Source organism: Carettochelys insculpta, chromosome 5 (assembly GCF_033958435.1).
Source record: "Carettochelys insculpta isolate YL-2023 chromosome 5, ASM3395843v1, whole genome shotgun sequence".
Lineage (NCBI taxonomy): Eukaryota > Metazoa > Chordata > Testudines > Carettochelyidae > Carettochelys > Carettochelys insculpta.
The window spans coordinates 29,899,639-29,914,107 of record NC_134141.1 but is presented as its reverse complement, the minus strand read 5'-3'; the positions used below and the strand labels follow the sequence as shown (position 1 = coordinate 29,914,107).

The following is a 14,469-nucleotide window of genomic DNA, read 5'->3' as shown; positions in this document are numbered from 1 at the left end:
AATCTGTTACAGATATGCATTGTCAGGGCTGATACACACACACACTATGTACTCAGGATCTTAAGATGTTTTATTTTGTTACTTTATTCTCAGAATGATTAAACCAGCTAAAGTGTAAAGCATGAGTCTGCACATGATAACTTAGAAGTGTTTATTTTCATTGATAGAAGGCATTTTAATCATTTAGAGTTAAGTATCTTTGAGCATATTTCCTTCCTTTTTCCCATTTTCTGCCCCTCCCCTTTTTTTAAGTAAAGGTATGTATGTTTGTGCAGAGTACCTGCTGGGAGATTGCATTCCTGCATATGTTACGGTGGGCTGTGTTCCCTGAAATGTTGGTCATTATTCTCCCTGACTTTCCTAGCATTCTCTAGCTATGGTATTTAAAATTAATGAGGCATTTGTACTCTATCAAGTAGCTATGTATGAATACAGTTTCACTTGCAAGAACTACACACTATTACTTGGTTTTTTTTTTAATTTTTGGGTATTATTTGTGGCTAGTTTTTTGAGAACAGTACACTAACACAGATGGATTCAATATACTCTTCCTCTGTTTCAATAATAAGTCAGCCAACTGATAACTGCACAGTAAAATATAAGTGTGCTTTCCTTTGCATATGGGTGCAGCAGGCAAGCACTGAACAGCGGAAGAGTTGATATATGTGAGTTGTGAAAGATGGGGGCTCCCTAGATGCTAGCTACTGGTAAAAAGCCTAAATAGCCATCCTGCTACTTACTACATGGAAACTTACAAAATGGTTTTGCATAAAATATTGTTATCATTTCATTTAAATTAGAATTTTCTGGAGAGAAAAGTTAAATATAAAGAAGTGGAACACAAAGTACTAATATGTACCATAATGAACCTACTTATTGGCAGCTGCAGCTCTTAAACAGACCTGAAGAGGTGCAGAAATGTATGGGAGCAAGGTGGCAATCATTCCATCGTTACGTATTATTTACACAAAATATGGCTGCTGCTCCTAGGTCGGAGTTTCACCACATTATATAAAAATCTTCCTCATTATGCAGAAATGATAAATATTTGCAATTATCTGACATGTATTTCATTATAAAGAAAAGGACACTAATTTATATTACATTATATTTTTCATTAAACAGTTTTCTATTTTCTCAGTGATTACTACTTTATTTGTACATAAGAATGTTTCCATAGCATAACTCTCCTAGGCTGTGTCTACACTACGAAAATAACTTCGATGTTGCTTACTTCAAAGTACAACTTCGAAGTTGAGAGTCTCCACACCTGCGACTTTGAAGTTAAACTTTGAAGTAGGGCACTACTCCATTCCCAGGAACGGAGAAAGGACTTCAAAGTTTGGCTCCCAACTTCGAAGTTAACTTAAAAGCAAGGGAAAATGTGTGTAGTCTCTCTGCTGGCTACTTCAAAGTGACACCTAACTTCAAAGTTAACTTCGAAGTAAACTCCTAGTTTAGACGCACCCCTAGAGGAATATATGGGGACCAATCCAGTGGTGAAAAAGGCAAGAATTAATATACTTTCATATCCAATGCATATTACATTGAAATATATATATTTCAGTACTTAAAATATATTTTAACATTATTGAAAAGCTATGGCACACTAACTATGAAAGAGGCAGGGATGAGAACAATAGTCAGAAGTCTATTATCATAAGCATCTAAGAGTAGGTCCCCTGTAAGAACAGACTGTCCTGCATGGAGCTATGACAATTAACACAACTGAGTATCTGCTCCATAAACTAAGTGTTATTTAAGGCTATATAAATATAGGCACATACCTTTGCTAAATGACTAGTGATTTTCAGTGCTCACCCTGAAGTACCTTAATGGGTTCTGATACAGCGTGTCAAGCCTTTTAATCCAACTTGCACCCTGCCCCCATGTTGGAAGATGGCTCTCTGCTAACATTGACCCCAGCAAAATCTTCTAGCTCCTATTGGCCAGAAACTGGCCAATGGGAGCTGAGAGATTTTGCTGGGGGGTCAGGGGAATCCAGTACAATTTCTGAGCTCCCACTGACCAGCTTCCAACTAATAGGAGCTGAAAGATTTTGCTGGTGACATGGGCAGCACATGAAGCTCTCGTTCACAGCACAGAAAACCATATGGAAGAGCCAAGGGACTGGGACTGCTGGCAAGCAGGGAAGCTGTTTATGCAAGTACCTCCCAGCCAGAACCTGCCGCTGGCACCACACCTAAACACCCTCCCAGATTCTCCACCCCCTCTATACATCTCCCCTAGGCCAGAATCCTCTCCTGCAACCTTACCCCACTCGATGACCCTGTATCCCAATCCCCTGTTCAAGGACACAACCCCCTCCTTCCCCCAAACTCCATCTCTCTTCCCTGCACTTCTTCTGCAAACCAGATCCCTACCCCAAGTTCCCTTCTGCATACAACCTCCACCTCAGACCCCACACTCTCTCCATAATAGAGTGCTGCCTTTCACCACTTACCAAAACTTGCACTGAGACTGCAACAAAAAATTATTGACCACCCGTTTTACAGCATCAAGACCCTAAGACATCAAGAAAATAATAATTTCCTTTATTAATGCCACTATCTTTTGATGCACTAAAGTAACAGGGTTTTTTTTTAAAAAAAGCAGATAAAAATCAAAAGCAGGTTCATAAAACAATATAAATGTGAAACCCAAAGACAGAACAAAGCTTTCAGGAAGAGGTTGTGGAGAATAATATGAGTTGCACTTTTTAAAAGGGTAAAGATAAAGCATTATCCCCAGCAGCATTTTAATTAAATATAGACTAAAGAAGGGTTTCATGGAGCATCAGTTAAAAGAGGACAACAGTAAAAGTAACTACTAAACTATGAGATTTTATGTTAATTTCATAATTGCTAGAGGAAAGAGCCAAGAGCACAATAGCATCATTACACAGATATTAAAAACATGTTTTTAAACATGACTCTAACACACCAGTGTTCAAAAATAATGTCATAACTTTGAACCATGTGGGTGGATGTAATGTGTTTCCATATTAATAAATTACCATAGTTGAAATTTTATACATTTTTAACAGAACTTTAATAAGTATTAGTTTATTTTTCTCCAAGTAAAATTACAAACCTTTCCCCTTATTGAATTAAGAATGTCATTCAAAGGCAAGTCAAGAGGAGTTTTGCCTCTTTCCATTGCCTACCCTCCAGGACTCGCCTGGGGTCCTAAGGAATTACATATTATGCCTTAATTAAAGCTTATGTCATGGATGTAGTATCCATGAATACATCCAACCAAAACTGTAAACCTTATTGCCGCTTACTTTAGTGGGGCCAGGATTTCACCTTGGTAGTTCTCAACTCCCACAATAACATTCTAATAAAAAAATTGTTTATATTAGCATAACTAAACTGAAAGTGGTCATAAAGTATATTAAAAGCTTGTTTAAAGAGGATATGTTTAAAGTAAAATTAGTGCTAATAAAAATGCTAGATTCATAGCCCTGGAAATTTTTCAGGTAAACATGGATTGGCTAAAATAAATAGGCAACAGTAATAAATATTTCCATAAATTATCCTACCAATACAAAAAGCAGTCAAGTAGCACTTTAAGGACTAGCAAAATAGTTTATTGTGTGAGCTTTCGTGGGACAGACCCACTTCTTCAGACCATAGCCAGACCAGAACAGACTCAATATTTAAGGCACAGAGAACCAAAAACAGTAAGCAAGTGGGACAAATCAGAAAAAGATAATCAAGGTGAGCAAATCAGAGAGTGGAGGGGTGGGGGGGAGGTCAAGAATTAGATTAAGCCAAGTATGCAGATGAGCCCCTATAGTGATTCAGAAAGTTCCCGTCCTGGTTTAAACCATGTGTTAGTGTGCCGAATTTTAATATAAAAGCCAGCTCGGCTGCTTCCCTTTGAAGAACGATGCGAAAATTCTTTTTCAGTAACACACATACCTTTAGGTCATTAATAGAATGCCCCATTCCATTAAAATGTTGACTAACTGGTTTGTGGATCTGGAGTGTTTTGATGTCTGTTTTGTGCCCATTGACCCTTTTTCTAAGGGAGTTAGAAGTCTGTCCAATATACAAAGCATCTGGGCATTGTTGGCACATGATGGCATATATGATGTTAGTAGAGGAGCATGAGAAAGTGCCTGTGATTCTGTGAGTAACCTGGTTAGGTCCAGTGATGGTATTTCCAGAGAAGATATGTGGACAAAGCTGGCAGTGGGCTTTGTTGCAGGTAAAGGTTCCAGGACTGGTGTTCCTGGGGTATAAACTGTGGCTATTAGTGAGGATCCTCATAAGGTTGGGAGGTTGTCTGTAGCAGAGAACAGGCATGTCACCCAGGGCCTTCTGGAGTGTGGCATCCTGATTAAGGATAGGTTGTAGGTCTTTAATAATTCATTGCAGTGGTCTGAGTTGGGGGCTGTAGGCCCGCTGCCAGCTTTGTATACATTTAATATACTTTATGACCACTTTCAGTTTAGTTATATTAATATAAACAATTTTTTATTAGAGTGTTATTGTGGGAGTTGAGAACTACCAAGGTGAAATCCTGGCCCCACTAAAGTAAGCGGCAATAAGGTTTACAGGACGGGAACTTTCTGAGTCACTATAGGGGCTCGTCTGCATACTTGGCTTAATCTAATTCTTGACCTCCCCCGCACCCCTCCACTCTCTGATTTGCTCACCTTGATTATCTTCTTCTGATTTGTCCCACTTGCTTACTGTTTTTGGTTCTCTGTGCCTTAAATATTGAGTCTGTTCTGGTCTGGCTGTGGTCTGAAGAAGTGGGTCTGTACCACGAAAGCTCACCTAATAAATTATTTTGCTAGTCTTTAAAGTGCTACTTGACTGCTTTTTGTTTTCATAGTGTATAGACTAGCACGGCTTCCTCTCTGTTACTATCCTACCAATGTGCTCCTCGAGCATGAAGGGCCCACTTCTAACAATGAAAAGGCATTTATCTATGTCCATTCAGACTCTGGTGTCCCCAGTGATACTCCCAACCAAAATGTCAACTTGTGCCATTAGAACAACGATTTCTGTTACATAGACAAACCTGGACAAACAATTGCACTGAGGCCAACTCCTCATTTCACACAGGCCAGCAAAATCTATTTAGAGGAATATGAAGTTGTCAGCAATAACAAACATGCAACACTTTTATCGACACACATCTAAAACTACAGAAGTTCACTTAAATGTATTATCCACAATGTTTCCAATGAAAAAGGAAAGACTAATTCTCCTGGATGGACCTCGTTTACCATCCAGACATTTCCAGTCTCCTGTAAGCATCACTATTCTCATGTACTCCTAAAAACACAGAAATATTAAAGTCCTTTGGGTTCCTCATCACCAGTTCCAATATCCCCATTTCCTCCACCTCCAGACATCGCTTCTACCCTACCCATCATTCCTACCTCCTCAACTTCCTACTAAGACCTAAGATTCCTCCTCTATGCTTTCCCAGACAACATAACTGCTGTAAATGTAACAGAAGTTTGTTGGGGGAAGGCACATTTATTTAATACAAGTAATCAAAAACAATATTATATAATATCTATTTGTTCCTGCAATACACATATCTCCATAATGTGTGACAGTCTGATGCTTTCAACTAAGAGCATTTCTTCAGTAATCTACAACTCTGGAGCTCTTTCAGAACCTTCACTTTTTAACCTTCCTTCAAAGCCTACATTTAAACTAACTGGAGAAGACGTACCATTCCGGGACAATCTTCTGGGGTGTCCTTTCGACGCTGACCCTGCTGAGCCAAATGGTAGTAAGGAAGGTTGACAGGAGGAGCGCTCCCGTCTACCTCCTGTCATGAATGCACAGAAGTTGATGGCTGCAAAGTTGATTTTTGGTATACAATTGGCATAAACAAAAAAAACATAGCAGCCCTCGACCATCAAGGTAAGTCTAGATGCAGCCAAAATGGAACAAACAAAATACAGAATCTCCTGTAGTTTCATACTGCCCTCCCCACTCCTCCCCCCACTGTGTTTTGATAACTGAATATACTATTACATACAAAAAAGTCAACGCTCTTTGCTTTTTCCCTTAAGTCACACTGCTGTATACAGTAGTCAGAGATAGCAGAGCTGGTTTTTAACATCAGATTTCAGGCAAATGTTCAGAAGGTTCTCAGTATTTTGAACACAGAAATGTGGCTTTCCATCCAGGCTGCAATCACACAGGGAATTTTCAGGAATGTTTGCCTTGCAGCCCCAACACTTAGAAATTTCATAGCTGTCCCTTCCCGGAAAGGAAATTGACAAACACTTTGTTAGAGCAGCAGGGCTGTCTAACTCTGTTCACTTAACTGATAATTAGATTCTGAGTTAAAGGCACGCTGTCACTTGCTAGGATTGACTTTTGCCTCCACCCCCAGCCCAACAACTCTGCTAACAAAAGGAGTTTCTGAAATCCTGAAACTCCTGGCTGTTTGACAAAGAGCCTTTAACAAGTTGTTTCCATTGACTAGCAAAAGAGGAACATGAAAAGATTTTACAGAAATATAAATTGATTCAGTATATATTGTAATAGCTATGCACTGACCAAACAAAGGAATACATCCTTACAAATCAGACAATATAACAAAAGAACTAGTGGTAACCAAATTAAATTAATGGGCAGCAGGTTTAAAACTAACAAAAGGAAGTTCTTCTTCACATAGTGCATAGTAGGCCTGTGGAGCTCCTTGCTAGAGGAGATTGTGAAAACCAAGACTTTAACATGGTTCAAAAAAGAACTAGATATATTTATGCAGGTTAGGTCCATCAGAGATGTTAGCCAGGATAGGCAGAAATGGTGTCCCTAAGCCTCTATTTGTCAGAGTTTGGAATGGATGTCAGAAGAGGGATCACAGCTGCAATTACCTGTTCTGTTCACTTCCACTGGGGCATCTGGCATTGGCCTCCGTCGGGCCAGCATACTGGGCTAGATGGACCTTTGGTATGACCCAGTATGGCCATTCTTACATTCTTATCTTTGCCAGTTTTACATCTTAGCCAATTCATACAGCATACTTACTACTCAGCAGGCTCAGGCAGTGGTGCTGCAAACCATTTCCCCAGTAGATAGCTCCTTCGGACCAGGGAGCTCTGAGTTCTGCCTGAGTGCCACCACATCTGAGCTAGGATCATCCCTATTGTGGATCTCCAGGACTAACAGACCTTATAGGAGCAGAGGATTGGAGATGACTAAGTTGAGAGGAGCTCTTTTACCCCTTGTTGTCTGGGACACAGAGCTGTCCCACCACAGTGAGCAATGTCACATTCTTCCAATAGAGGGGGCGCTTTTGTCTTCTTCAAAGAATGCAAAAACGTCACCCTCTAATTCTTATTACTCACTTGTCTAAGATGCATGCCTAAGTTTTCTTAACATGAGTCATATAAGAAATGATCAACTATTTTTGAGAATCCATATGTATTACTGGGACAAAGCCCGAACTGAGAGATACGTTGCATCACACTCTAAAAAAGGCTTTACGCTCTGACAGAATTGCACCAGATTTAATTTCAGAGTGTGGAGCTTAATACTGAATGGGTCCTAACTCTAGCTCTACAATGAGTTAATGCACAAACATATGCAACTACAGTGGCCCAAATAACCATAACCACCACAGCAAGCTTTACTGGGGAAAAGCAGTCTCTAAGGCTATGTCATAACTGCCAAGAATTGCCAGCAAAAGATATACAAATGCAGTGCGCAAATGTTGGGAAACGCCCTGCTGCCGACACATCCCATTTTCCTTTTGTAATGAGAAAGACCGGGATGTCGGCAGAAGTCTCCCAAAGTGGCAGACTTCTGCTGTAATCTAGACATAGCCTAAGATAAATGATCCAGGGATACAATCTCTCACCAGCTGTCAAGACAGGGAGATATTTGAACAATGATATAGTAGCACATTTCTTGTTGAGACATCACTATAATAATAAATAATAATAATAATAATAACAACATCTTTCTCATCATTAGTAAATCTCAAAGCACTTTACAAAGGAGACCTGTAACATTAGTACCATTTTACAAACAGAGAAACCGAGGCTCAGAGGAGGACACCGATTTGCTGGAGGTCACCTCACAGGCTGGTGGCAGAGCTTGGAATAGAACAGTAGTATCCTGAGTCCCAGCCCAGTGCTTTCTCTACTACCAACATACCTCTCACACACCATTAATGTCCCTTTTATAGATGGATTCCTATTTAAACCTGGGGAATTCATGATCAGTGGGGTAACATCTACATTCTGAATACACAAAAAATAAAACACAAACACACAAAAACGAATTCTGAATACAAAAAATATAAAATAAAATGATTAAACGCTGCATGGTTAAATACTGGAATAAGTTATCTTGGGAGGTTGTGGAATCTCCACCACTGGAGATATTTAAGAGCAGGTTAGATAGACACCTATCAGGGATGGTCTAGATGGTGTTTGATCCTGCCAAGAGGGCAAGGAACTGGACTCAATGACCTCTTGAGGCCCCTTCCAGTTCTAGCGTTCTAGGATTCTATGAGTACTTCTTGTGTGTACATAGCTACCAGTGTTCCCTCTAATTTTTTTCATTCACGGGCAGAATACATTTTGTTCTATGTACCGAGGCATGAGCAGATGTTCATCACCACCAATAGAAACACATGGTGTTGGCTGTGGGTGGCCATGGGCACTCTGCTTATCAGCTGGGCAGCACCTGAATCTCTCCTGGGCAGCCCCCCACGCACTCATTTGACAGGGAACACTGGCAGCTTCCTATTTGGTATGCTTGCACATGCAACAGGTACATGTGCCAATTTCCCCAGCTTAATGTAGACAGACAATTTGGAAAGTTTGGCCTTTAATTTTCGAATGCTCAAGTGGCAAATATTTCTTTATCAAGTATAGTTCATGCTTAGTAGATAGCTTTACAACTCAGTTATCCCATCCATTAAATTCATATAAATCACACTTAACACGTATTTAGTGAATTTAGTATCAAAATGATGTACCACATTAAATCAGGAGGCTAGTTATCCATTAATCAATTTTGTCAGTTGCAACTTTGCATTTTCTAACTGGATGGTGAAATGAAATGCTTTCCCAGACAACACAATTGACTAACAACATATAAAATGTAACAGAAATTTGTTGGTGGAAGGCACATAGCTTAAATGTTGGTTGTGGGGTGGCTAAATGAAAAAAATGCCATTCCCTATAGAGTGGTTGTAACTAAAAAGTTAGCATTTCAAAGTCATCATTAAGGGCATCAGAAATCTAAAGTATATTCTGAAAAAACGAGAAGTCCTATAGCACCTTATAGACTAACTGATTTTTTTGGAGCATAAGCTTTTGTAGGCAAAGACCCACTTCATCAGATGCATATATATTCTGAGTACAGAGAAAAATACTATATCATTTCAGATAGTACTACATAGTAATTGCTGACTTTTACATAGCGAACGCTATATTTCTTCCATACGCCACAACTGCAAATAGGAGCAGACACTGAGAAATATCCTTTGAATCAATACAGGACACAAGGGTTATAAAACCATTTGATCCCATTTTTGGAAGACAGGATATAGGACTAGATGGACCTTTGGTCTGACCCATTATGGTCACTCTTATGTTCAGGTTAATGCAAACAAACCAGGTCAGAGATCTACTTGATTAATGGGGAACGCAATATTAACATTCTTAACCAAATGTATTATTATTATTATTATTATTATTATTATTAATCAAGTAGTATTCCTGAAAAAGATTATGAAAAAGGTAATTGTCCTGAAAGGACAGGATCTTTTTCCAACAACATTTGTCTCTCTGTTTTTTTTAAATCATATACTATGCATACATGGATTGAGATATGAAATATTTTATGACTGTCCACTGGTGTCAATCCACAAAAGCTCTAACAGAACAACTTCATACTTGATCGTAATTTATTATTCAGCTTTCTCTGCCTCTACTCTCCCAAGCTTCCCATACCTACAGCCTCAAGAACTAAAATATTTAGAGTATATTTCATTGCTTCTACTCACACTGATGCAAATCAATGTTTGGGTTGCTTTCTCAGACACTATTCTACAAAAGCTATAATCTACTTCCTAGCAATTTTCTTGAAAATATAAAGTTATTTAGAGGGTGTCTCTCTCCCAAAAACAGTGAAATTTTACAGTTAAATCTAATAATATTGCTAACAGAAACAAAAACATGTTTCACCAAGAATAAATACTGTATTTAGAAGGACCAGCTCTACATGTTGCATTCCATATATAATACTTTGTGTATTGAGTATTTGTTTCTTCCGGGGTCTTTTTTTTTTTTTTGGTCCACAGGGAGTATGTTAACTAAATAAACTATGCAACTTACAGCTGTCCAGGCTCCTTTTTTGCATCGAGAACACAGCCATCCATCATGGACTTCATGAGAAGGAATACCATAACAACCTGTAAGAAAGTTTGTTTGATTAATATATTCTGCCCTTCTGGGTACCAATAGCTCCACATAATTCAGCCATATACAAATACTAAATTAATATGAATACATTATTTACTTGTGAACCCCATCCCAGGTTAAGTTTAATGGAACTGCATAATCAACTTACATGATACACAGGTAGCAATCCATCTAGTTCTCAACTCTGGGAACCCTACTTTTATTAGGTTCTGCTAGTCCAGTGATGGGCACTATATTTTTTCCATATGATAAAAATTAAGAATAAGATAAATGAAGTAGCCCTAAATCATTCCGATTATCTGACACTTGTATATGAGCAGAGGTCAGCAAGCCACACAGCAAGAACAGCCATTTTTGTCAATTCAGTAAAAAAAAAAAAACCTCAATAAATTCAAGAGCTGCAAGGCATGTGAATACAAGACAGTCCTTAAAAAATAATGTCATCCCATACTTTTTGACCCCTATTTTAAGAACAATGCACACACAATAATTTGTAATGGGTTACGTGTTTATGGCAGGACATCCACAAACTTTTTACATATTCTACTTCCTCACACTTTACAAGTGTGTTTGTACCACAGTCTTCCTGACTTTCACTCCCAAACCTTCTCTCACTCTTCCTCTCTCGAGGATACCCTGGGGGTTATGCAGCAGTTTGAGATCATATATAATTTGCTATTTAGATATGAGTTGTTCATTTTTGGGCTTTTAGATGTCCATTGTTTTTCAAAAATAATCAGGAGGGCATTTTTTGTTTGTTTGTTTTTCCTACTTTCCAATTATAGTGTCAGGAACCACGAAGAAGTCTTTAAAAAGCTGCACGTGGCCCCAGAGCTGCAGGTTGCAGACCCCTGTGTATGAACTAATTAAGATGAAACACTTCTCTAAAGTAGGGTAGCAAATCACTCCATCTGACATTTCTGAAAAGGGGAAGAATATTTCAGAGGTGAAATTATGTCCCCACCGAAGTCAGTAGCAAAGCTTCCATTGACTTTAGTCTGGCCAAGGCTTCACTCTAGCTATTTTACAGGGCCACACAACATTATACAACAGTTTAGAATAGAAAGTCTAATAAAAGTTCAGGGTAAATTTTACAGAACGAAATGCATACAGGGATTGCTTATAGGGGGACATTAGTACCTGCAGAAAGACTGAGAACTAGAGCTGAGACCCCTGACAGGACATTGGGACTAATGTCTATATAGTTAAAATGATAGGGGACAATTATTGACCACTAGTGGTTTTACTTCTCAGCTGAAAGATGGTATGTCTAGCATCACATTGCCCTAATTTGATGCTAGGGCACTGATTCAATACTGACTCTGAAGGTGGGTATCATCTATTTAATAATCCAATTATTCCTTTGAGGTCTCCCATCTAAGTATTGGCCTGCCTCTGACTTTTGAAACCTAGAGGAATCACAGTACAAGGTGATATGGTTGCACAGGCATTTTAGTATATTACGTTTGATTAATAACAGTAGATGAGACAGAAATTGTAGATATAAATCTTAGGTCTGCTCCATCATGATGTTAATGACTATTTACAGGATTCCAATTATTTGCTGTCTGCACAGACAAATATAACAATAACAATAACAATAAATATAACAATACCCTTAATATCTTATGTTCTAATTTATATTTTAACACTAACAATTCTGAGGACTCCATACAAAACAGGGTCTGAATACATTCAATATGTGTTGCTTATTACTCACAAATCATAACAACGCAAATAAGGCAAACTTACAAATCATGACTTCTATAAATTGAGCAATTAGTTTATTTACTTGCATGAACCTGTACACAACACGTTGCACAGGAAATTAGAAGACTTGTTCCATCCTCTTCAATAAAGGCATTTGATGGATAGTTTTCAGTGTTTTCTTCGCTATAAATAAAACACATCTCTGGAATAAGTGGTTTAGTCTTTTCACCAGCTGTAAATGTTTCATCTGATTTTGTTTCCCAGCAAGTATAATTTTCTTCATTATGGTTGTCTGGCTGGAAATACATAATATTTATACTTAACTAAAAGACTCAAAAGGCTTATTTATTTGCTATTTTGACGGGTGTACACACTTTCCCCCTTCAGTTCTTACTCTAATGATTTAACAGCTTCAAAAGAAAATTAGCTGCTTCCAAAGCATCCATCTTCACCATTTTCTTCAGTTGCTTGATTATTTTGGTAGGTCTCAGATAAAAAATAGCACTCCAGCAGCCTGATAGTTAGCACTCCTCAGAGGCAGGGAGGGAATATCACACTCTTCCAGGCCTGCTCTGCCCCCAGACCAGCTCTGCCCACAGCCTTGCTCTTCCCTCAACCCCATCCAACCCCCCAGTTTTGCTCCACCTTCAGGCCCAGCTCCACCCTCATTTCCTCTTTGTCTCCAGTACAGCTCTGAGCACATTAACAACTACGCTCTGCCCAGTGTTCCACCCCAGCCCAGCTTTGCCCTCATTCCTTCTCCACTGCCAGACTAGCTCTGCCTTCAGCCCAAGCTCCTCTGCTGAGAATGCCTTGGGTATGCAGTAATGGTGGCTGGGGAGGAATGGACTGAATGAAAAGCTTTGAGCACCACAGCTGTATACTATAGGTCAGTCTGCAGTGCAGTCAACCTCTGCAGCCTGCTGAAGTGTGTCAAATCAGTAAACCACTGCTATTTTCTACTGTACTTACTTTTTTCAAAATGAAATTAATTCATAAAAATGCTAAGAGTGGGTCATGGAAGCTTTTATATTTGTTATGATCAGTGTCCTTTTTGCAAAAAAAAGGAGACGCTGGTACAGCTTCACACCTCCCACCAACCCACCCTCCCACGGTTGACATAGCTCGGGGTGCCAGAAAGCTGGGAGGGGGTTCTGGCTCCCAGTCCCATTCTACTGTGGGGACTCTGGCTCCCAGCCCCACAGCAGCTCCCAGCCCCTGGGCTAATGCAGGGCTGACTGGGGCTCCAGCATCCCTGTGGCTGGGAGCCAGCTCAGACACTGAGCCCCGCTAGCAGCCCCAGCCGTGGAAACCCAGGAGAAGACATGTTGGTATGAAGTACCGGCACATATCGCCTTAAATAAAAAGCCCTAATTATGATACACAGCTGTAAACATCATCATATTTTGCTAGCAGCTCTACTAGAAGCAGAAATAGCAATAGCAAGCACTACTTTTAATTACATTAAGATCAGCAGCATTTTTGATGGTACTATATTCCTCACTTTTACATTGGTTTCACTCACACATTTATGAAAAAATAAGGTCCCAGCAGCTGAAACAAACACAAGAATCAATAAAATCCCTCACCTCTGCCCAATGCCTCATTCTTTAAAAACAATTTTACTTCATTTGGAAAAATACTGATCTCAAATCCAGGAGTAAAACCATGTAAGAGTTATTGTCTGAAATATGAAGAGATGCACTGCACTTGCATGCATCCCACCCCAACCATGTAATCAAAAAATATTTTGCTGGAAAAGATTCAGTTTTAATATTATAGCAACTTGCAAACATTTAGCATGACAGAGCACATGTGCACTCTGTGTGGAGGTGGCTAAGTGGTGTTAGGGGCCTGTGAAAGACAGTAGTGGTTGCTGCAGTGCTACAGAAAGTTTAGAAAGGCAACATGTGTATGTCAAGCAGCAGAACAAACAGAAACACTAAATAAAAAGCCTAGAGAGAATGGTACAGAGCACGTAAGGGGACTTAGAAGTTGCCCCGGCACTTCCAAGTACTGGCGGGTGCGCCACGGCTAGATGTGTGCCGGTACTTCAAAGTTTAAAACTTCGAAGTTGCCGTGGGGAGAAATTTGCTTAATGAAGTACTGCCTATGCACAGCAGCACTTCATTAGTAAACTCCCAACACCCTAATTACCATCCTTCCTTCGAAGGAAGGTGGTAGTGTAGACAAGCGCTCAGTATTGAAATTAAATCAGCAAGGCAAAAGTGCACAAAAAAATGAAAAGCGGAAAATGAGCCAGTGATGTGGCAACCAGCATGAGTATATAGTAAATACCCAGCATTTGGGTAAATATGTGGAAACAATAATAA

The 14,469-nt window shown here is 39.4% G+C and overlaps 1 protein-coding gene across 2 annotated transcripts in view; it reads right to left on the bottom strand.

The window, feature by feature from the left end:
• KDM4C (lysine demethylase 4C) overlaps positions 1-14,469 on the bottom strand; it is a 461,923-nt gene that overhangs the window by 146,395 nt on the left and 301,059 nt on the right. For both annotated transcript variants that reach the window (XM_074994881.1, XM_074994882.1), the window contains exons 14-15: positions 12,219-12,432; positions 10,340-10,416 (exon numbers count right to left, since the gene is read on the bottom strand). In XM_074994881.1, coding sequence (XP_074850982.1) covers positions 10,340-10,416; positions 12,219-12,432 — 291 coding nt within the window. The remainder of the gene's footprint in view (positions 1-10,339; positions 10,417-12,218; positions 12,433-14,469) is intronic.